The sequence below is a fragment of the Tupaia chinensis genome, unplaced genomic scaffold, assembly GCF_000334495.1.
Source record: "Tupaia chinensis unplaced genomic scaffold, TupChi_1.0 Scaffold000014_1, whole genome shotgun sequence".
Taxonomy (NCBI): domain Eukaryota; kingdom Metazoa; phylum Chordata; class Mammalia; order Scandentia; family Tupaiidae; genus Tupaia; species Tupaia belangeri.
In genome coordinates, this window is record NW_006159444.1 from 4282860 (window position 1) to 4305034 (window position 22175).

Genomic DNA, 22175 nt, shown 5'->3' on the forward strand with positions numbered 1-22175 from the left:
TAACTAATGGCAGCATGTTCAGAATGTGAGAAAGGGAAACATAAAAGAGATAATGGAGAATGCACAGCACTTAAATTCTCTTTTTTTCTTTTACTGTTGAATAATATCTTTTGAAAGCAGATTTGATATTTGCAGTTTTATAATGCTCTGAATCATGGATATCCTTAAAAGGAAGTTTAGTAAACTTCTCTGCTTCTATTTATGTTATAATCATTGCAAACTGGCTCTGGCCAGTAAGAAGGCCGTCTAGTATTTATAACATTCTCTTGTTTTAAATGAAGTATTTGATACAGAACACAGCATAAAATAGAACTTTACAAGTATCTATCTCTTTATGCTATTTTATTTACAATGTCTTTTGTTTGTCTGGTATATTTTCTGTCCTTTAGCTTTACAGACAGGAATAAAACATAAAAGTCATTTCTGTAAATAAAAGGGACAAAGAAGTTTGGTAATTGCTCTATGAAGTCTGATATGAAAAAAAATCACTTATGCCCTTTTGGTTGCTTTAGTTTCCTCCTTTTTTCATTCTATTAATATCAGTAATCATTTGACACAAGAAAGATTTGGTTAGACCAAGAAGATTATATAGCTATTCTCAGTTACTGTTACTTTTTACATTGATGCTATTAGTGAAAATTATAAATGAGATATGTAAAAATACATACAACAATGCAGTAGTAAATATAGCTTTTTAGTTGTACCAACAATTCAAAGCTGACAGCCCTATGTTTAGGTCCACTTCCAAATTTGTCTCGGGACCAATACTTTTATTTCATTAATTTAATTTATTTATTCATTTTGCCAGGGGACACATGCACTTGCCAGGGAGAAACAGAGAGAAAAAGAAAGTAATCCATATGGGAAATGGCACAGTAGTCCCATTCCTTCTATTTCTCCCTCCTTTGAGTACATTTTGCACACACACACACACACACACACACACACACACGCATACACTTGGCATGAATTTCAAGTCACTGGTCCAGGACTCAAACCACACAGTGATTTGAGTGGGCTACAGTGACCTTAACACCTAGGCCATAGGCCAGGCTGGGCCAATGCTTTTGATAACAATACTAAATTGCCTCTGAATATCCATTTATTCTTTTCTTTCTAATGAAAAAGTGGAGAAAATATGACATTTCAATTATAAGAAATATGTAGGAAGGTATTGACAAAGTAGTAAAATTGCTAGAGTGAGTATGGCAGTGTTTTGCCTTGTCATTGTTGACAATCATGGTGATAATCATAAATCTTCAAAATGTTAATTTTTTGCAATTAAATGATGATATTGAAGAATTTCTCTAGCACTTAAAAATGCATGATCCATAAAGTATATTATGCACTGCAAAGAAAATCCTATTCTTTGTGTTTACCCAATCCATTTATCTTAATATCCATTGGGTTATTAATGTTGGAAATATTGAAATTTCCTTTAGCTGTATAACCTCTAGGGGGAAACATTCCAGGACTGAACTAGAAGTATATAACTTGGTATTTATGTGATGAAAGATTCTATTGAAATGCTTTTATTAGTATGAAGCCATGGAAATTTTTTAAATGTAAAGTTTGGGACAAAGGCTTTATTTATTTATTTATTTATTTATTTATTTATTTATTTATTTTATAGATTTTTGCCATAGAGTGCATGCACTCACCAGAGAGAGACAGAAAGAAACAGTGAGAGAGAAAGTAAGAAATCACCTCCGGGGAAAATGCCCATGCCGCAACCCCTTTACCACCATTCTATTCCTGAGATTTTCGACATGAACACACATGACCTAGTGCAATTTTCAAGCCACCAGGTCCAGTACTCGAACTCTAGTTGGCTATACGGGAATCCAGTACCATAACCACTACACCACCTGCTGGCCCAAAGGCTTTTTGGCTTTTTATTTTTTTATGTCACCTAATTTGCAAATGACTGACCTGAATCTCAGAACTCTTACCTTTTTGATATGTAATTACTTTGCTTAGTTCTTAGAATGTTCTCTCACTCTCTCTCTTTCTCTCTCTCTTTAAGAGAGATTTTTGTGATAGGGCATGTGCACTTGCTGGAGAGACAGAGGAGACAGAGAAACAGAAAGCAAGATATCACCCCCTGGGAAGATGACCATGCTGCAATACATTCTCCTCTCAGAATTCTGGGCATGCACACATACATGCCTGGTGTGAGTTTTAAGTCACCAGATCTGGGACTCAAACCTCGGTCAATTACTTGGGAGTCCAGCTACATAACCATTATGCCGTCTACTGGTCCCACAATGTTCTCTTTTAAATAAAAGGTTCAATATGGTCTAAAATAGTTGTTCCTCATCTAGTATTGGAAGTTGCAAGAAGAAATTCTCTAGTTATTATTTATGAATTTTGTAAATAAAAATGTTTTGGACTCCCCTAGCTCAGACACTGAGATAAATAAAGAATTGCCTAACCAAGAGTACACCATCCTGCTCTCATAGTCACAGTCCTGCTGGAAAAGCAGACAGGGACGAAACAGTCGGTATACTCATCACTCTGAACACCCAGCGATCTCTTCTCACCCTAGATGAGAAGCCCTAAGAGTGGAAAGGACCATAGAGAGTCTTCAAAGGAATCATTATTTGAGCTGAGTTTTCAGGTACAAGAACAACTTGACCAAAAACGATGAGGTGGAGGAATAGCACCAAAATGCTAAATCACTGAGGAATGAAAACACATAGGAGAGGAAACTAGAGAACAAGAGTCAAAGTAGGAGAGCATTTTGTCATTCCAGAAAGAAATAACGAAAATGCTAATGGGGGTTGTGAGAATCAATATGTAGAGACAAAGAGATAAGTGATTGAAAGAGCTGGCTCAGAGGCCAGATAAGGTTATAGCAGTAAACATGGAAAGCTCTGGGAGGCAGTCCCACATGAGAAGTTTCCCAGTTCAAACCCAGAGACTCTCCCTGAGTATTCTGGGCACATACTTGCCCCTGATACAGAGCTGGCTATGGGTGCAGTTGGATTGCAGTGTTGAAATTCTATTGAGGATAGGTGTGTTAGCTCTGTCTCTGTCTATCTCACTCATGGAAGAAATAAATAAACTTAAATGCAAAAGAAAAAAAAAGCTATGACCCAGAACAGATTGGCCTAGGTATCTTTTGCCTAGAGTGAGAAAGGAACCAGATAGGAGAGGCCAGAATGATACTCGGGCTTCTGATTGACATCAGCAGGACAGTAGTGGCAGTTACCAGGGCAAGGAATGCAACACCTGGCTTGTCAAGGGATGTGGTTTCCCTCCAAATCTGGGCCATCTCTTGATGACTATCTCTGAAAGCTAGCAATAGCTAGTTGAGTACTTACTCATCTTTTTGCTCCTCCTCAATTTATCTTTTTATTTGTTTGTTTGTTTTGGCAGTATCACTGTCACACAGTGCCATTTAAATATTCAGTTGTTATTTTCTGGCAAAATGTATTGTCACTTATCAGTATGCCAGATTTGTGCTATATATTTAACACTCATAATCTCCCCCATTCCTTGTGACAACAGTATAAAAGGAACTATGTGATCAAAAGGCACTTTGTATAATTCAGTTGACTAGGAGTTTGATTTCAGAGGTGTGTTTGTCAAGCCCTAAAACCTTATTTTGGATTAAGTATATCACTACTGTGATTATTCATGTGTCTCTCTCATCTCCTACGTTGTGAGTTCTTTAAGAACAAGAATCATCTCTTTATTCATTAGAGAGAGGTCCCAGGATGCAGCAAAATTTTTGGCACAGAGCAGATATTGAGCAAATTTGATGACTATGCCAATAAAACTGTGAAACAAGTGAATTACTAGTGTATAGTAAGAAATTCTTAATATAAAAAAGTGAGTGTACTTGGGACCAGCAGTTGGCATAATGGCTATGTTGATGGACTCCCATGTAGCCAACTGTGGTTTGAGTCTCAGGTCCGGTGGCTTAAACTCATGCTGTGTGCATGTACATGCGTGCCCAAGATCTCGAGAGTAGAAAGAAAGAGAACGAATTGTGGCATGGCCATCCCCCTTGGGGGGTGATTTCTCGCTTTCTGTCTCTCTGTCTCTCTTTGTCTTTCTGGTGAGTACACTCGCCCTATAGCAAAAATCTCTCAAAAGTAAAAAAAAAAAAGTAACTGTACTTCCTACATGAATTCAGTTTCTGTAAATATATTTTAAATCCAAAATAAGTGTTTCTTTTCTTTGAAATGATTTCTTATTACCTTTAAACAATAATATATATCTCACAGTTACCTAGTCAAATTGCTTCTAAACAATGTACTTTTTCTTTTCTTTGGCTTGTCCTACTTTAAGTCATTTGACCACTTAATCCTTTGACTACTTCACAGCATTTGATGCCAGAGTGTCTGTCAAGGATAGAAAATGATACACATTAGCCAAGTGCTATTATTTGCCATGGGGAATCCTGAACATAGGCCTCGTTTCTTTACTAAATCTATTGTGTGGGTTTCTCCCTCACTAATCATTTATACTAGGATTTATGCAGGTATAACATGAGGATAGAGAAATTACCCAATTTAAATGCTTATTTCTCTTATTTTTTTTCCCAGAAAATACTGGATGCTCTACAAAAAGAAGAACCAAGGACAGAGGATCTCAAATCTCAGCTAAATGAACTGTGTCGATTTTCCAGAGATCTAAGTGCATACAGTGGAAAAGTTTCTGGCTTGATTAAAGAATATAACTGGTGAGCAAGAACCTTATTGGTGTTCAAGATATTTTTATACAAATTAGAAGCTGTTCATTGTAAGGTGTGATTTCAAAAATAATATTAATTAAGAAAGCATTTTCTGTATTACTAAACAAGCATATTCCAAGAACTGCTGATTCTATTAAACATTATTCTAATCAATTTTATCATTTCTTCCTTCCATTAAAATTTCAAATCACCTTTTCAGTCTTTGTTTGCAAGCATCCAAGGGCTGCCAGAATAAAGAACAGATTTTACAGCAAAGATTTCGAAAAGCCTTCAGAGATTTCCAGCAGTGGTTGGTTAATGCAAAAATCACAACTGCCAAATGTTTTGATATACCTCAAAATCTCAATGATGTTTCAGCAAGTCTTCAGAAAATACAGGTAAGGATATTAATTCATTCTAATAATGATGCTGAAGTGGATTATAAGGCTGCTTTAGAATTTTATAAGTACATTATATATCAAAAATTTAAAAACTAAATGTCAGATTGCTTTTCTAGTACCTGCAGAGAAACTAGTCCATTTTTATTTTATTTACTTATGATTATTTTTTATACATATAGTAAAAAAATTGTATTTCATATATTCAATCTGTATATTTTACAGGTCGTAAATGAATTTTCCCAGCATGAATACACAGTATATTAGTCCAGTTAAAGATATTATCATACACATTAGTATCAATAGATCATTTTTCATCATCCTATCTTTTAAATGTTTTGCTTTATTTTTCTCTTAAATTCTATTCCTCACACCCTCCATTTCCCACTCTCCTTTCACACTGTTTCTAGAATCTGCAATTGTTCATCATGCTTTTATATCTTGCAGTCTTTCAGTTTCTGCCACAGCATCCATTCAGTACATATTAAGTGAGAACATACAGCAACTGAATCAGAAAGACAGAAAGTCTAAATAAACCAGTAATGAGTGATTAAATTCAATCACTGATAAATAACCTCCCAACAAAGAAAAGCCCAGGTTTCGACGGTCTCACTCCTAAATTCTACAAAACTTTTCAAAAAGAGCTAACTCCCATTCTACTTAAATGATTGTTAAATATCCAAAAGGAAGGAACCCTCCCAAATTTCATTTTATGAAGCCTCCATCATGCTCATCCCTAAAACAGACAAGGACATAACAGAGAAAGGAAATTACTGACCAATATCACTGCTGAATATAGATGCAAAAATTCTCAACAAGACAAAAAAATTCTCAACAAAATTATATCCGATGATACATTAAAATGATTATGTACCATGAAACTAGTCCATTTTGATAAATGCATGCAACTTTTATATATTCATAGGGATTAGGAATTAATAAATAATTAATAAATTAATTTATGTGACAATCATTATGCCTGAGCACTGTAAGTAGATTTTCTCATTTCATCTCTACAATAAGCACATCAAGTACAGAAGATGATAATTTCCAAAGTACAGATAAGATTAAAGAATCTTAATGAGGTGGGACCAGCAGTTAGCATAATGGCTATGTCGCTGAACTCCCGTGTAGTCGACCGCAGTTCGAGTTCCGGACCTGGTGGCTTAAACTCACACCAGGCACATGTGTGTGTGTGCCCAAGATCCCGAGAGGAGAATGGAGGAGAAGGGATTGCGGCGTGGCCATCCCCCTGGGGTGGGGGGGGTGATTTCTTGCTTTCTGTCTCTCTGTCTCTCTCTGTCTTTCTGGCAAGCACCCTATAGCAAAATAAAAAAATAAAAATAAAAATATAGAATCTTAGTGAAGTCACAGAGCTGTATATAAAACAGCTGCAGGAAGCTTTTATGTTTATCTGTTTGAAGTTTTTCCCTAATTTACTCCTACCTAACTACAACTTTGTGGTGCCTTTCCACATGCCATCAGACCCACATTTTTATTTTTCATTTGAAGACACTTATTGTGTCTTCCATTTGTATTTGAACATCCAGTGTTTCAAATGGTGTTCAAATTTTTTAAAATTTGCTGTGTGTGTGTGTGTGTGTGTGTGTGTCTGAGAGAGAGAGAGAGAGACATAGAGGAGAGAGACAAGGGGAAGGAGAGAGACAGGGAGAGAGAATTTCAAGATAGCACCAATGCTACAATCTCTTCTCCTCCATTCTTTTCTTGGAATTTTGGTCATGAATGCACATACACTAAGCAAGCCTCTGGATCCAGAACCTGAACAGTGAGGTCAGCCAAGTGGGATCCGGCCACCTTAGCCACCACACCACCAGCTGGCCCAGACTGGGATTAGGCAAAGTTGTTGAAATCATCTTTCATTCTATGTATGTCTGATTATCTTGTATACTGGATGTCCTGAGTGATAAGTTATAAAATCTGAATTTATTCAGAGAGCATATATGTCCATATAAAAACACACATACACACATACACATGCACACAAACACACACACATATAGTAAACTATGTGTAAGTGCGTATGCTTGCCATTTCTATACTAGGAGAAAGTTCTGAACCTAGTACTGTCTGTATCTATTTTGCTCTTTTACATTCTTGATTCATAACTTATAATGGGATAACTCTTGTTTTGAAAATTTGCTCCATTTAAAAATTGTCTAATTTTTCTCCAGTCTAAGATATAGAACTTTGGAACTCAGTCACCCATTTGTGTTGAAGAAATTCAGTCTTTTTATTTTTTGTATACTTTGGTGATAAATATTTGATCCACTTCTGAGGAAGATGTTTAATAAAGATGCTAGCTCTAGCTCTGTCAAAACATGTACAAAAATATGTCCCTCACACTTTTACACATAATATACAGAACTATAAAGTCTGTATAGGTGGAAATTTCTTGGAATTTCTTAATTTATTAGAGAGGAAAAAAAAGTACTAGATACAAATAATGTTTAGGCATTCTGTCATATATAGTTTTTTTTTTTTTTTAACCATTAAATGGAGTGTGCCTTATCTATATGTACACACAAAGAATGTTTCAAAGGACCAGAAGATGGTGTAATGATTACGTCACTGGACTCCCATGTAGTAGACCATGGTTCAAGTCCCAGACCCGACAACTTAAAACTCAGGCTAGGCATGTGTGCGTGCATTCCCAAAAGCCTAAGAGGAGAATGGAGAAGGAGGGATTGCAGCATGGCCATTCCCCTTTGGGGGTGATTTCTTGCTTTCTCTCTGTCTCCCCAGCGAACGTATGTACCCTATAGCAAAAGTCTCTCAAACAAACAAGCAAAAAAAAAAAAAAGTATCATATACAAGTGAAGCAAACAGAAGCACCAGGTCTTTGAATTGCACTTGATCATGAAGATGAGCAAGTCCCTGTGATAGTCTGTCCTGTTCTGTTGAAGCAACGTTTGTGCCAACAGATCCTGTTTGACCCTCTGGTAATCCCAGATTGAGACCAAGGCCAGTTTCATCTGCCATTTCTCGAAGCAGCATATCCACTTGGTTTTGTGGTGGTATTAGGGGTGTAGTGCTGCTCATTGTGTCTTCCATCTATTGTGCTGGAACATCCAGTGTTTCCAATTGGAAACTTGTCCGTCAAGGCAGAAATCTTTTCCAGGCTCATACTCCCTAATGCAGCATCCATAGGCTTACCTACACCTGCCATGAACGTTGTTACCTTGCCCATGGTTATTGCAGTTTGAACTCTAGCCACCACTGCATCCACCTAAGCACTCATTCTCAAGGAAATGACTGCTTGGTTTTTCTGGCAGATTGCATTTTCAACATGAATTAGTGCAACCTCCATATTGCCTTTCTGAATGTCCTTACTAATGTTGGCCTTCTTAGCCTTTTCTTTTTTAGTGCATTTTTTGGCATTCCTATTAGGTTCTTTCACAGAGAACTTCAAGTTAAATAAATGTTTCTCTATATTCAACATGGTCTCATGACTTTTCTTGGAAGGTGACGGCCCAGGGCAGCAGCACAGGTTAAGTGGGAGGGTGCCCGAAGCCCAGTGGTTGTCCCGAGAAGTCAGCATACCAGGCTCCTCAGTTTGCAATCCTCAGTTCAGTACTGTTTTTGAGGACAGCCTTGGGCCTTTTCTCTGACCCTTCCTCTGCAGTACAGTTCCGTTTACAGAAGTAGCTGTCATTAAGACAGATGCCTTGGTGAGACTCCTTTGACCAAAATCCATAGCATAGAATATCTATACTTCTGTTTCCTGCCAGAATAAATAATTGTAGGCTTGTGATTTATATGCTTGTTTCTAACACTTGAAAATATTAATGGAAGTTGACTGTAGAATACAGACGGAATCCATCTTTTTTCTAGAAGGAGGCTATATCCTTGAATGGAGCCAAGTGATGGGAAAAGTACATACTGTGGTGACAATTTGTTGACTTATACTTTGGTAGTATGTTGTTGACTTGTCCTTCATTAGGACAACTCTGTGAAATTCTCTGTTATTTTTAGATCAACTAATAATAATGATACAATCTATTCCACTTAATAGCATTTACTTATTAAGACTCTCCAGGAAACTGTCTCTTGTTTCCTTCTAGAAAAAAATCATGCTTCCATTGAGCAGTTTAGTTTTAGTCATCTGAGCTCTGTGAATCATGTTCCTGGTTGTATTTACCTTTTTTCTTTTGCAACTAGGATCCTTAGAGCCAATGTCATAATCCAACTCAACTATTTATACAAACCATATGGTATTTATTTTGTATACTAATCTTGGCCAGAGTTGTTTGATTTTACAATTTTTATTTTCCCTTGGCACTCACTTCCTTTCTTATGTATTTTTACCTAATTGTTATTGTGTTATAAGATAGCTCACAACGTTTTGGGATCAAATTGAAATTTAGATTTCTAAATAAAGGAATTTGCAACCCAACTATTAAAGGAAGCCCTGGATCCCCTAATATATACAATAAAATATTTCTTCTTTCTCATTGCATTGAGAAACATAGAGAGAAATGAATTATTATAAAGCGTACAACATTTTATACCTAATATATTTTTCTTTACAGGAGTTTTTGTCAGAAAGTGAAAATGGACAGCACAAGCTTAATATGATGCTGTCTAAAGGAGAACTTCTGAGTACTTTGCTGACTGAAGAGAAAGCTAAAGGTTTACAGGCCAAAGTTGCAACTGCAAAAGAAGATTGGAAAAATTTTTATTCAAATCTCCACCAAAAAGAATCTGCCCTAGAGGTATAATATAGTCAACCACATGGACATGTTCTGTGTTGTTTTTAGTTAAATCATAACTTCAATATAGCTAAGTCCTGTTGTGAATGATTTTAGTCAGCCCTCTGAATAGAAATGGGTAAGTGCATAACTGTAAGAAGTAGCTCAATGCTTACACTTCCTTGAGGAATTAAAGTTTCTGATATGGCAGACTTTATTATCACAGACTTTCCCTTGAAATCTCCCCCCCAAAAACAACTAGTTTTACATTTATGCATAGCACTTAATCTTACATTGGAAAGGCCTCAAGTCAGGAATTCAGTTCCAGAAGAATGAAAGAAAATAGCCATGTCAATACATAAAATGCTATTGATAAGAGGTATATTATAACTAATGTAAATCAGATTTTAGGAGCTAAGTGTACAAAGAGACAATGTTTATACAACTTCATTTCCCACAGAGACAATATAAGCTGAATTTATTATAACCATGGCATAATTACTGCCATAAGGCAATTATTTTTTTCTTTTGAGATAATCTGCTTTGTGTACAAACATTTCTCTTAAAGGAAACTTTCAAGGCATAGGGAATATCTTTCTTTCAAAACAACATGCCTGGTAAAATATGGCTTTAATTTGATTATGACCATAATTAATGCAGGATAGAAGAAGATGATAATGAGAATTAAGATTCTGAAAGAGAAAATATGTGTTTCTTTAGTTCCAACCCAAGACAATTTAGCAATTCAGTTCTCTTGAGTAACGCTGCTATTCCTTGATGGCAAGCATCGTCTATTTGATAGAGTGATAACCTAGAAATTTACCAGACCTTACATGAATCATTAGTGTACCATGGCCTGAGCTCTGAAGCACTAGTTGTTGAGTATGTTATATGTGGAAGGTATCAAGATTGCCTGGTTCAAATGATGCCCAATATTAGTCAGATAGGTCAGGAATTACCTGTTTTCTTAATCTGCTTCTTTTTTTTTAATGACAGTTTTTTAACTCTTTTATTTGATCCTTGCCTGTCTTTGTCTTTCTTTGTTTCTTTCTTCCTCTCTCCTTTCCTCCCTTCCTTCTTTCCTTCCTTCCTGTTGGGAATAGACATGTAATATTGATTATTAAGTACAAGAATATAAGAGGGTTAGTCTTCTACCTCACCTTAGGAAAACTCACCTTCTAGAGGAGAATTCGTATATAAAAAGGTGATTGCAATGTAATATAGCTATATTCAGGAGGTAATAGCCACTTATAAAACATGCCATTCACTTTATTTAGCGAAGTCAAGGAAAGTTTCCAGAGAAATGGATTTTAACTGAATCTTGAATTCCTTGAATTTGCCAAGGCTGACATGCATTTCAGGTAGAAGGAATAGAATTCACAGGGCCAGGGAGTTATCAGCATCAACTATGAATTGGAGACTTTGAGAAGTTTGGCACCCACATGGAATTTTGCAGGAAAGGCAACAGAGATCAAGTTGAAGATGAATTAGGAACAGAGAATTAAATATCTTTTACACTTTGACCTTGACTCTCAACCAGAGGTTCTTCTGAATCTCAGATACAGTTTTCCTTAGGATGGGACATAATGACTCTTGCTATTTCATGTGTAGTCAACCATGTGGCATCTGACTTCCTTAAACACTAGGCTATGGGGCTGGCTATGGCATCTTACATGCAAAGGGTGTTTTAAACTTTCTAAAGCATTTTAATAGCTAACTTTTCTGCCTCAGAAGTGACCATGGCAGACATGATTATGCCCTCTTTGTAAGTATCATGGACCTAGAACCTCAAGCTTTTTCTATAGACCCTGTGTGTATCTGCCACTGATATCTTTGTACTGGCCTTTATGAACTTGCTCTTGGACAGACCTGCCTGAAGAGCTGACTAATTTTAAATCCTTTAGCTGGTTCATATGGTAACATAAATAACAAATTCACAGCAATCTTGACTGTCATAAGTAGCAGACAGTAGATTGAGACACCTTCGCTGCCATAAAATGGTACCATATAAAACCTTGTCAAATACGTTTTACAGCTAGTCATACCCACAGTATCTATGAAAGTATTAACAAGATTCTTAGCTAGTAGACACATGACACTATTTGATATTTCTTGTTTCTTTATAAATCAGAATAAGCTATTTATTAAAAACATATTAAGCATGTAAACATATATATATGTGTTCTTATATGTGTAGCATATATATATATATATACACACACACACACACACACACACATATATATATATATATATATATGTACATGTTGCTTCTTGTCCTATCATTTATCAAAATCAACAAAATTTTATTAATATTTATATTCCTACAAGGTACCACGGTGGGTCCCAGGAAGTATAGAACACAAACCCTGCCCTCATGGAGCTCATAATCTAGTTGTGCAAACGAGGTGTGCCTGCATCAGATGAAAATTGACAGTCCCACCCAGTTCATGAAAAAGTATACAGGCAACGGTATAAGCAACAAGTGCACTAGAGGTTGAGAAATGCATGTGATCTCTGAGATGGGCTGGAAAGTTATGGGGGTGAAATATATTTGATAAAGTAGAGCCACAAAAGGTTCTTAAAGACTGCTGAAATGGTATATAGGTTTCGAGATGAAGGATGGAGTATCCCAGACATTTAGTAAACAGAAAGAAGGGGAGGGAGACAGTGGGGCCAGCTAAAGATGGACTTCAAATGCCAAGTGAAGGAGTCTGGACTTGCTATTAAAAAAAAAAAATTATTTTTGTCCTTGACACTATGTAAATCTTATAGAATCTAAAGATCCAAATGAAGGACTTTGAAGTAAGTGCCGAGCCTGTGCAAGACTGGCTGAGTAAGACAGAGAAGATGGTGCATGACAGCAGCAACCGCCTCTATGATCTGCCAGCGAAGAGGAGGGAGCAGCAGAAACTCCAGGTGATGAGGCTCTCGCCCCATCCGACCACATCCTACCCCGTCCTCTGTACCAGTGAGCAGTCAGATGCATGCCAGTATGGAGTTAGATTACGCTGCTTTGAGTTACACGTTTCCTTTCCCCATTTTTCATGGATGGTTTGTTTTCTGACTTTCCTTTATGATATGGTTTGTTTTCTTCCTGTAGCGCTCCCGTGTGTGTAGCTTGGGAATAATAAAGCCTCCAGGGCATACCGATTGCTTGCCAATGTTGATTTCCATGTTCTCTGGGCCAACGCTTCATCCGTGATGTGCTTCCCCCCAGCCTCTAAATAGTAACTTGCTTGTGCTTTTCAGTCTGTCCTTGAGGAAATACACTGTTACGAGCCTCAGCTCAACAGGCTGAAAGAGAAAGCTCAGCAGCTGTGGGAAGGACAAGCTGCCAGCAAGAGCTTTATGCACAGAGTGTCGCAGCTGTCTGCTCAGTATCTAGCGCTAAGCAATTTAACCAAGGTAATTGGTGCCTGGCACGTGCTGTGTGTGTGTGTGTGTGATTCTTATGTGGCAAAACTGCAGTGGCGGTAGGTTGTGTTGGGCATCCCTCCTGATGTGCCCACAGTGTGGTGTCTCCTGGCTGGCCAGGATGTGAACACATGCTATTTCCCCAGCCTTGCAATTCAAATTAATCCCTTGGGTTGCAGCATCCTAATGTGGTTCCCTGAAAAGAGCAGGAGGTTCCAATAATTGAAGAGATTTTTCAGTCTCTATTATTGCACAAAATATTCCTTTTAATACTGAAATGATAGGTTCCCCAGACTTTGATTTGGAAGACTCAAAGCAAAAGACTCTCAGATTGAATTACTTTAGAAAAAACATGAATTCAAAGCAGTTTACATTTTATTAGACTAAATATAATGTGTTTTGGATAAATTTTTTTATTTGTCTAAATTTCTTATCTTTATTATATAGTAATCAAGGATGTGTGGACTGAGAATTTTAGTTTAGATGTGAGAACAGAACTAAAAACTGGCAATGATTCATACAACTGATTGAATCTCTTTCCAGTGGCTTAGAAGAACACAAATGGAACCCCACCAGGACCTCAGTTAGAGCATTCAGTTAGTGTAATGCAGACTCTTTGTAAACTTTGTGGTGTAGGCCTATCTTGAGCTTTATCTGGTTTGTGATATTTGTTTCATATATTTTAAATTTTTGAATGTTATAATGTAGGGGCCTATTGTAATTTTGTTGTTTTGTTTTGTTTTGTTACTTGGTCTCACCTATTGTAGTATGGACTTCTGGTCTGCAAATTAGAGTCTTCAAAAAACATTAAGGGAGTTGAGTTATACTATTAATAGTATGAGTCATAGAGTAAATAACCTATGTTTAGACCCATGTTTATTCCTTTATTATTTTTAATTCTGACAGAGGGCATGCGTACTGGCCAGAAAGACAGAGAGGGGGAAATTAAGAAAGCATCTCCCATGAGGAATAGCCGTACCGTACGCAAGCCATTCTCCTCCATTTCTCCTTCCTTTCAAGATTTTGGGCATGCATGACAGGTGCTTGGTGTGTTTCTCAAGCCACCAAGTCCAAGACTCAAACTGTGCAGTTGACCATGTGGGATCTAACCAGTTTAGCCACCATGCCACAGCCTGGCCTTAGACCCATGTTTATTCTATGAGCAAATTACTTTTTTTTAATCTTTGTAAGATCTGGTACATACCTGAAACTAGAAATAATTAAGGATATCTTTTCATTCCTTTAAATTTGCTTAGATTCTAAACAGTGGCAGCTATTTGTATGCTTTAAAAATGTAGACTATTTTTATGAAGTCTTCACTGTGTTGGATGTGACCTATAATTAATAAGCAAAATCTCATGGATGATCTCAACTCTTCAAATGTAAGGACATTATAAAATCTCAGATTATAATTTTGTAAGACTCTGGCTACAGGGTAGGCTATGTAGGACATAGTATCAGTTGAGTCAACTGTGATATGTGAAAGTCAAAAAATACTTCGATTAGTCTCCCATACAAAGCACTAGGAAGAAATTTTACTGATTTTCTAAAATAAATATGGTTATCATAAGTATAGTGATGAAGTTGAAAGCTAAGCAGTAAATTTTAATTGCTCTGATTTTTGACCCAAGTCTAATATTTTTTGCTATTTAGAAAGATGTTTCATATATCTCACAGAATTAGTACAGACTTGTGTCAGACAGTTCACTTAACAATTTGAGGAGCTGCAGGTTGTGGGGTTTCTGTGGAACAGACAGCTAGAAAACCATTTCTATCATCTCCAGGAGAAAGTGTCAAGATTGGATAGAATTGTCGCAGAACACAATCAGCTCTCCCTTGGGATTAAAGAGCTACAGGACTGGATGACAGATGCAGTTCATATGCTGGAATCTTACTGCCACCCAACGTCAGACAAGAGTGTGCTGGACAGCAGGATGCTCAAGCTTGAGGTATGCATTGTTGGAGAAAAAGATCTCTTATTTACATCATTTGTTTTTCTCAAAATTTCTCCAGCCACTGTCTGTCTGGCATGATTAAATCATGCTCTGCCTAAGAGAAATCTCCAAATGCATTGTTGGTATGACCGCGGTTGCATAGGATGGGCGTGCCTAGACATCCCTGAGTCATTTGACCCCAGACACACTCACTCATAAATGTTCTACAAAAAGTAAAATAAAATAAAACCCAGTTGTGGTTACTTGCTTAGTAGTTTAGGAGGCAAATTATATCACACACATTTATTCTGAGAAAAAATGTTTACAGTTCTTCTGACAGAGTGAGAAAGAGAGGGAGATAGGTACCCCAAAGGATACACATTCCACAGTCAGCCGCCAGCCTCACCAAGCTCTGAGCATGGGCATATGCAGGTGTGCCTGGCACGCTCAGGAAAATCCCACAAAGCAAACCCAGCACCTTTTCCATGTGAATCAAGTTGACTTATTCCTGTGCCACCATCTAGCCCAAGAAAACATTTTGATGAAACATTTTATAGGTCTAAGTATTTCTTATCTTTTCAACTCACTTATATGTCCGTCTCAGTCAATTTTTCTCCCATCCCAAGATATTAGCTTTAGTTTGTATTTGTGGTTAAAATTATTAATCTGTATTTGTTTATAGTCTGGGTGCCTCTGACAGATTGGCACTCCGTCATGACACCCAGGAATCAAAGGCAAATAAAATATGGCCTTTGTCCTCAAGAATGTCATGGTCTGAGGTTGGAGGTAGAAATACAGATGACAACAATAACAGGTGGAGATACACTTAGGGATGTAATAGACACACAGAGGGGATTGAGCAGGAGAATTGGGGTTGATAGAGGGGGCTAGATGCTCTGAAAGTCTAATACCTAAACCAAATCTTTGAGAATGATGGAGCTATTTCAGCAAAAATGACTGGGTGGAGATTTGAGAATGGTACAAGGGAAGGGAAAAGTATGAGCAAAATTCAAAGGAAAGAATCAGCATGGTATGTAAAAAATTACACAATAAGTAACAGAACTGAGGCTATAGAGATCCAGAGTGGAAAGAGAGAGGGAGGTTTGTCCTCTAGGTCATACTCCTAGCTTTGTAGCTTTGAGTTGAAACTTCCTTCTCATGTGGTGAAAGAATAGTGCTTATGAGAACTTCACTGTATCATCTACAAATCTAGGTTTGTCATGCTAGAGACCTGAACATTTCTAAGATCTTCATCAGGTAACCTTTGAGAATTAACAAATTCCATTGAAATGTATTTTTCTCTTGTTAAAACCAGTAAGGGGAAGGGAAGATTCTAGGGAGATTCAGAGAAGATTCTAGACCTACAAAGCCAACACCACTCAGAGACTAGCAGGTGGGAGGTAACTGGTTCCTGACACGCACCCGCAGAGAACTTCCCATCGTATACCTCAGAAGCCTGGAGCTCTGAAGGATCCAGTCACCTTAACCTCCATGTCACCGGCTGTCCCCCCTTCTTTTTCTTTCATTATTTCTCTTTTATTATTAGAATGAAAGGAAGTGTTGGGTATAGTCTTACTTTTAGGTTGACTTGCCTTACTATCCATACATTTTAATATAATTGAAAATGTATATTTTTATTGTTGTTTATGGCTTAAAAATTAAAAGATAATTATTTCTGAATGTATGTAACACAGCTACATACATTCTGTTTTCTTCAGGGGCTCTAAAGTTAAAGCCAGAAATGCTGAACATGCAAGTGATACAGGACTTCTATCTTTGTTTTCCCAGGCACTATTATCTGTGAAACAGGAAAAAGAGATTCAGATGAAAATGATAGTGACCAGGGGAGAATGTGTCCTTCAAAACACCTCTCCTGAGGGCACCCCTGCTGTTCAGCAGCAGCTGCAGAGTGTGAAGGATATGTGGGCGGCCCTTCTGTCTGCAGGGATTCGCTGTAAAAGGTAAGGAGGCAGTGTGGGAATAGGATGGGAGGGAGGGGAAGAGTGTGAAGAAAGCAACTAAGGAGAAAAATAGAGAGGCAAGGCATTTATGGGACACAGAAATGGACTATTACCTGTCGATGATGATGTGTATAGTATCCTCAGCTGGACTGGTATGAAGTATACTCATGTTGGGTAATTTCACTTTACAAGCTAAGTGACATATAGTGATTGAATGTATAAAATATACTAAAAAAATTTAGGAAAAAAGTAAGTAAGACTACTGCCCAGCACTGGCAAGCCATTACTAAAAGATCAACACACTACTCCAGTAATGGATTATTCTTAGAGTTCTTTCTTTCTCCCCCTCCTTCCTACCTTTCGTCTTCTCTTATGTAAGTTTGCGGTTTGGCATATGTGCTCGCCAGAGAGAAGGGGAGAAAATAAGAAAGGGGATGATGTCTCCTCTATTCTCCTCTCAGGATTTTGGGCATGCAAACACATACACCTAGTCTGTTTTTCAAACCACTGGGTTCAGGTCTCAAACCATGTAGTCAACCAAGGTCATACTCCTAGCTTTGTAGCTTTGAGTTGAAACTTCCTTCTCATGTGGTGAAAGAATAGTGCTTATGAGAACTTCACTGTATCATCTACAAATCTAGGTTTGTCATGCTAGAGACCTGAACATTTCTAAGATCTTCATCAGGTAACCTTTGAGAATTAACAAATTCCATTGAAATGTATTTTTCTCTTGTTAAAACCAGTAAGGGGAAGGGAAGATTCTAGGGAGATTCAGAGAAGATTCTAGACCTACAAAGCCAACACCACTCAGAGACTAGCAGGTGGGAGGTAACTGGTTCCTGACACGCACCCGCAGAGAACTTCCCATCGTATACCTCAGAAGCCTGGAGCTCTGAAGGATCCAGTCACCTTAACCTCCATGTCACCGGCTGTCCCCCCTTCTTTTTCTTTCATTATTTCTCTTTTATTATTAGAATGAAAGGAAGTGTTGGGTATAGTCTTACTTTTAGGTTGACTTGCCTTACTATCCATACATTTTAATATAATTGAAAATGTATATTTTTATTGTTGTTTATGGCTTAAAAATTAAAAGATAATTATTTCTGAATGTATGTAACACAGCTACATACATTCTGTTTTCTTCAGGGGCTCTAAAGTTAAAGCCAGAAATGCTGAACATGCAAGTGATACAGGACTTCTATCTTTGTTTTCCCAGGCACTATTATCTGTGAAACAGGAAAAAGAGATTCAGATGAAAATGATAGTGACCAGGGGAGAATGTGTCCTTCAAAACACCTCTCCTGAGGGCACCCCTGCTGTTCAGCAGCAGCTGCAGAGTGTGAAGGATATGTGGGCGGCCCTTCTGTCTGCAGGGATTCGCTGTAAAAGGTAAGGAGGCAGTGTGGGAATAGGATGGGAGGGAGGGGAAGAGTGTGAAGAAAGCAACTAAGGAGAAAAATAGAGAGGCAAGGCATTTATGGGACACAGAAATGGACTATTACCTGTCGATGATGATGTGTATAGTATCCTCAGCTGGACTGGTATGAAGTATACTCATGTTGGGTAATTTCACTTTACAAGCTAAGTGACATATAGTGATTGAATGTATAAAATATACTAAAAAAATTTAGGAAAAAAGTAAGTAAGACTACTGCCCAGCACTGGCAAGCCATTACTAAAAGATCAACACACTACTCCAGTAATGGATTATTCTTAGAGTTCTTTCTTTCTCCCCCTCCTTCCTACCTTTCGTCTTCTCTTATGTAAGTTTGCGGTTTGGCATATGTGCTCGCCAGAGAGAAGGGGAGAAAATAAGAAAGGGGATGATGTCTCCTCTATTCTCCTCTCAGGATTTTGGGCATGCAAACACATACACCTAGTCTGTTTTTCAAACCACTGGGTTCAGGTCTCAAACCATGTAGTCAACCATGTGGGATCCAGCTACCTTAACCTCCATGTTGCCTGCTGGCTTCCTTTCTTTTTCTTTCATTATTTCTTTTTTATTATTAGAATAAAAGAAACTGTTGGGCATATTCTTGCTTTTAGGTTGACTTGCTTTATTATAATTAAAATTATACTTTAATATAATTAAAAATGTGTGTTTTTGTTGTTGTTCACTGCTTAAAAGTTAAAAGATAATCATTTCTGAGTGTAAAGATATACTGATTTAAATCAAGTAGTTTAACTACTTTTTTTATCCTGGGAGATAACCCCAGGATATACCAATACTGGAGTGGAGAAGGGAGACAAGGAACTTGGGGGACAGCATGAAAGGGTGTATTACCAGTTACCATAGTGGGTAACTGGAAGCACTATTCTTGGGCACTGCTGGCCAAGAAAGGGCAGGGGCACTGAGAATTTGCAACAAGTTCATGTGCCTGTGAAAGACTGTTGAGAGCTGTTCCCAGTTGGTGACAGCCCCCAGTATTTTTTGCATGCATTTTCTCAAACTGAAAGTATAACAGGGATCAGAGAATGTCCTTAGACTAAGAGAATGCAGAGCAGACAGTTGGACATCCAGGTGGCAGTGTGTTACAGTAGCATGACCTGAGGGAACACTTGTGGGGGAGGGGACTGACATTGTCTGCTGCCAGAGGACTTGAAACATGGTGGTAACATTAGGCACACATGAGTAAAGGAAATAAAGCATAGCATGTATATTAAGACAGCACAGTGAGTAATTTATTTCTAAGAGAAATAACTAAGCTTTAATATTTAGACCACCAATTCAGGAAATGTTATTGTATGTCTCCATTGTGATCTTTCTGATTTTTAAATCTCATGCAAGATAGCTAATGTGCTCGCTCTCCCTTGAGTCTGCTTTCCTTCTCTTTATAATTCCTCTCTCTCTCTCTCTCCTGTTCCGAAGTCCTGCTTAATTGACCTAGTTAGTGTTGGTTCTCTTTCTGTTCAGAGCTTTGGCTCTACTCAGGACATTTCTCTGCATTTTACCTTCAACCTTGTAAGGGTCTTGTGTGCCCTGGTTACTGGCCTTTGGGTTTGTATCCAATCCCACTTTCCTGTCCTTCAGCCTGTATTTAATGGTCCCTGGTTTCCTGAAGCTGCCCTTGCCAGAAGCCTACACTCGGATTTGGAAACCGTGGCCAGTCTGCCTCTCTCAAGCTTGCCCTCATCCTGATCCCTGGACTCCGTGCTGGCTGGAATGAGCAGAGAAGATACAATGACAGATATCGAGTTCATAACGATTCTCCATATAAATTCTTGTCCTTCTCAATCTCTTTCAGTCAACTTGAAGGAGCTCTTTCTAAATGGACAAGTTATCAGGATGATGTCCGCCAGTTTTCCAGTTGGATGGACGGTGTCGAGGCCAGCCTGAATGGATCTGAAAGGCAGCATGCAGAACTACGGGACAAAATAACTGCTCTTGGGAAAGCTAAGGTTAGAGCTGGAGGGTGGCTTTCATTTGCTCTACAATGGGCATTCTTAGAATGCTCTGGTCAGGGGACCAGCAGATGGCATAATGGTTACATCTCTGGACTCTCATGTAGTCAACTGTGGTTCGAGCTCTGGACCTGGCAGCTTAAAACACACAGGGCTTGAGTGCATGTCTAAGATCCTCCTGAGAGGAGAATGGAGGAGAAGGAATTGTGGCATGGCCATCCCCCTTGGGGAGTGATTTCTCACTTTCTGTCTCTGTCTCTCTCAGTGAGCTCACATGCCCTATAGCAAAAATCTCTCTTAAAAATAAAAAGAAAAAGAATGCTCTGGTCAGACAAAAGTTAATTACCTGTATGCTAGGACTGTAAATCTGAGTGAATTACATTTGTGGGTTATATTATAATTTCTAATAACAACTTAAACCAGACTTTGATTAGTGGTTATTTTATTAGTGAGTGAAAATTTTGCCTTCCAAGATATTCATGTAAACCCATGTTTTATAAAGGAAACCATGTAATGTTTGGTAACTTACAGTATTTTTTAATGTCTCTAGTCTTCTCATCATTAGGAAGCAACATTCTTTTTAATCATATCTTTCATATTACAGCTTTTGTGCATTTTAAAATTAGCATAGTACTACATGTAAGGGGTATTAAAATTAAAAATATTAACAATATGCTCTTCAGTGCTTTTATTGGTAGTATTCAAACAAAGTTTTGTAAATCTTCGATTTATAGCTGAAGCCTTACTCTCTAGGGCATCATTACTGGATGGCCTGTTACTTCTCACCTTTACCATGCCCTATGCAGAATTTATGAATTTGTATAGAAATCTCGTTTCTGTTCATTTGGGTCATCCTCCAAAGAACATAATAAATTGGAAACCTCATTATCCCCAGCACCTTCTTTCTCTTCCCCACTTTATGTCAGGCGCTAGGTCCTGATGACTTATCTTCTCCACCTGAATTGTAACAGACTCCTAATTTCTCACTTTGTTTCTTGTCTTCATCTGTTGTTATCTTCATATAAAGCTAAATGTCTTACCTCCCTGCTTAAGAGCCTCTGTTGGTTTCCCATAGTCTATTATATATTATCAATCTCACTTGGTTTGAAAGTATTGTGGTTTATGTTTGTTTCTTTGTTTGTTTACATATTTTTATTTACTTATATATTTTTACCTCATTTTCTTTTATACATTCAATCACATTATTTAGCTTACAAAGTGAATATTTCAATAGTTGAACATTCCTCCCTAGTCCAGTTGAAAAAAACTATAAAATATCTTGAACAGATAATACTATATTTCTTTGTCCCACTAATGCTTTGCCTCCCTATTTTTCTTCTAAATGTCCTTCCTCAGACAATACTCTTTCACACACACTGTATCTGGTATTTCTATCCGTATACTGTGTTTCTATAACATTTAGTCAATTACCTTCAGCCACAGAGTGCGGACACTCAGTATATATTAAGTGGGGACATATAATATCTCTCCTTCATAGCCTGCCTTGCTTCACTTAGCAGTAAATCTTCCATATTCTCCCACTTTCTGTCAAAAACCAGGGTTTTTTTTAATGGCTGAATAGTATTCCATAAAGTATATGTGCCATGATTTTTCTATCCATTCATCTGTTCATGGGAATTTGGGTTGGTGCCATGCCTTAGCAATTGTGA

At 37.7% G+C, this 22175-nt stretch overlaps 1 protein-coding gene and 1 pseudogene across 1 annotated transcript in view; one reads left to right on the forward strand and one right to left on the reverse strand.

The window, feature by feature from the left end:
* The window catches only part of SYNE1 (spectrin repeat containing nuclear envelope protein 1), a 596966-nt gene that overhangs the window by 307125 nt on the left and 267666 nt on the right, over nucleotides 1-22175 (forward strand). Inside the window, exons 55-62 of the mRNA XM_027769865.1 lie at nucleotides 4557-4693; nucleotides 4905-5082; nucleotides 9633-9815; nucleotides 12567-12710; nucleotides 13044-13199; nucleotides 14993-15157; nucleotides 16931-17103; nucleotides 20349-20502. Of these exons, the coding sequence (XP_027625666.1) occupies nucleotides 4557-4693; nucleotides 4905-5082; nucleotides 9633-9815; nucleotides 12567-12710; nucleotides 13044-13199; nucleotides 14993-15157; nucleotides 16931-17103; nucleotides 20349-20502 (1290 nt within the window). The remainder of the gene's footprint in view (nucleotides 1-4556; nucleotides 4694-4904; nucleotides 5083-9632; nucleotides 9816-12566; nucleotides 12711-13043; nucleotides 13200-14992; nucleotides 15158-16930; nucleotides 17104-20348; nucleotides 20503-22175) is intronic.
* Nucleotides 6056-8542, reverse strand: LOC102477483 (charged multivesicular body protein 1b-2-like; annotated as a pseudogene).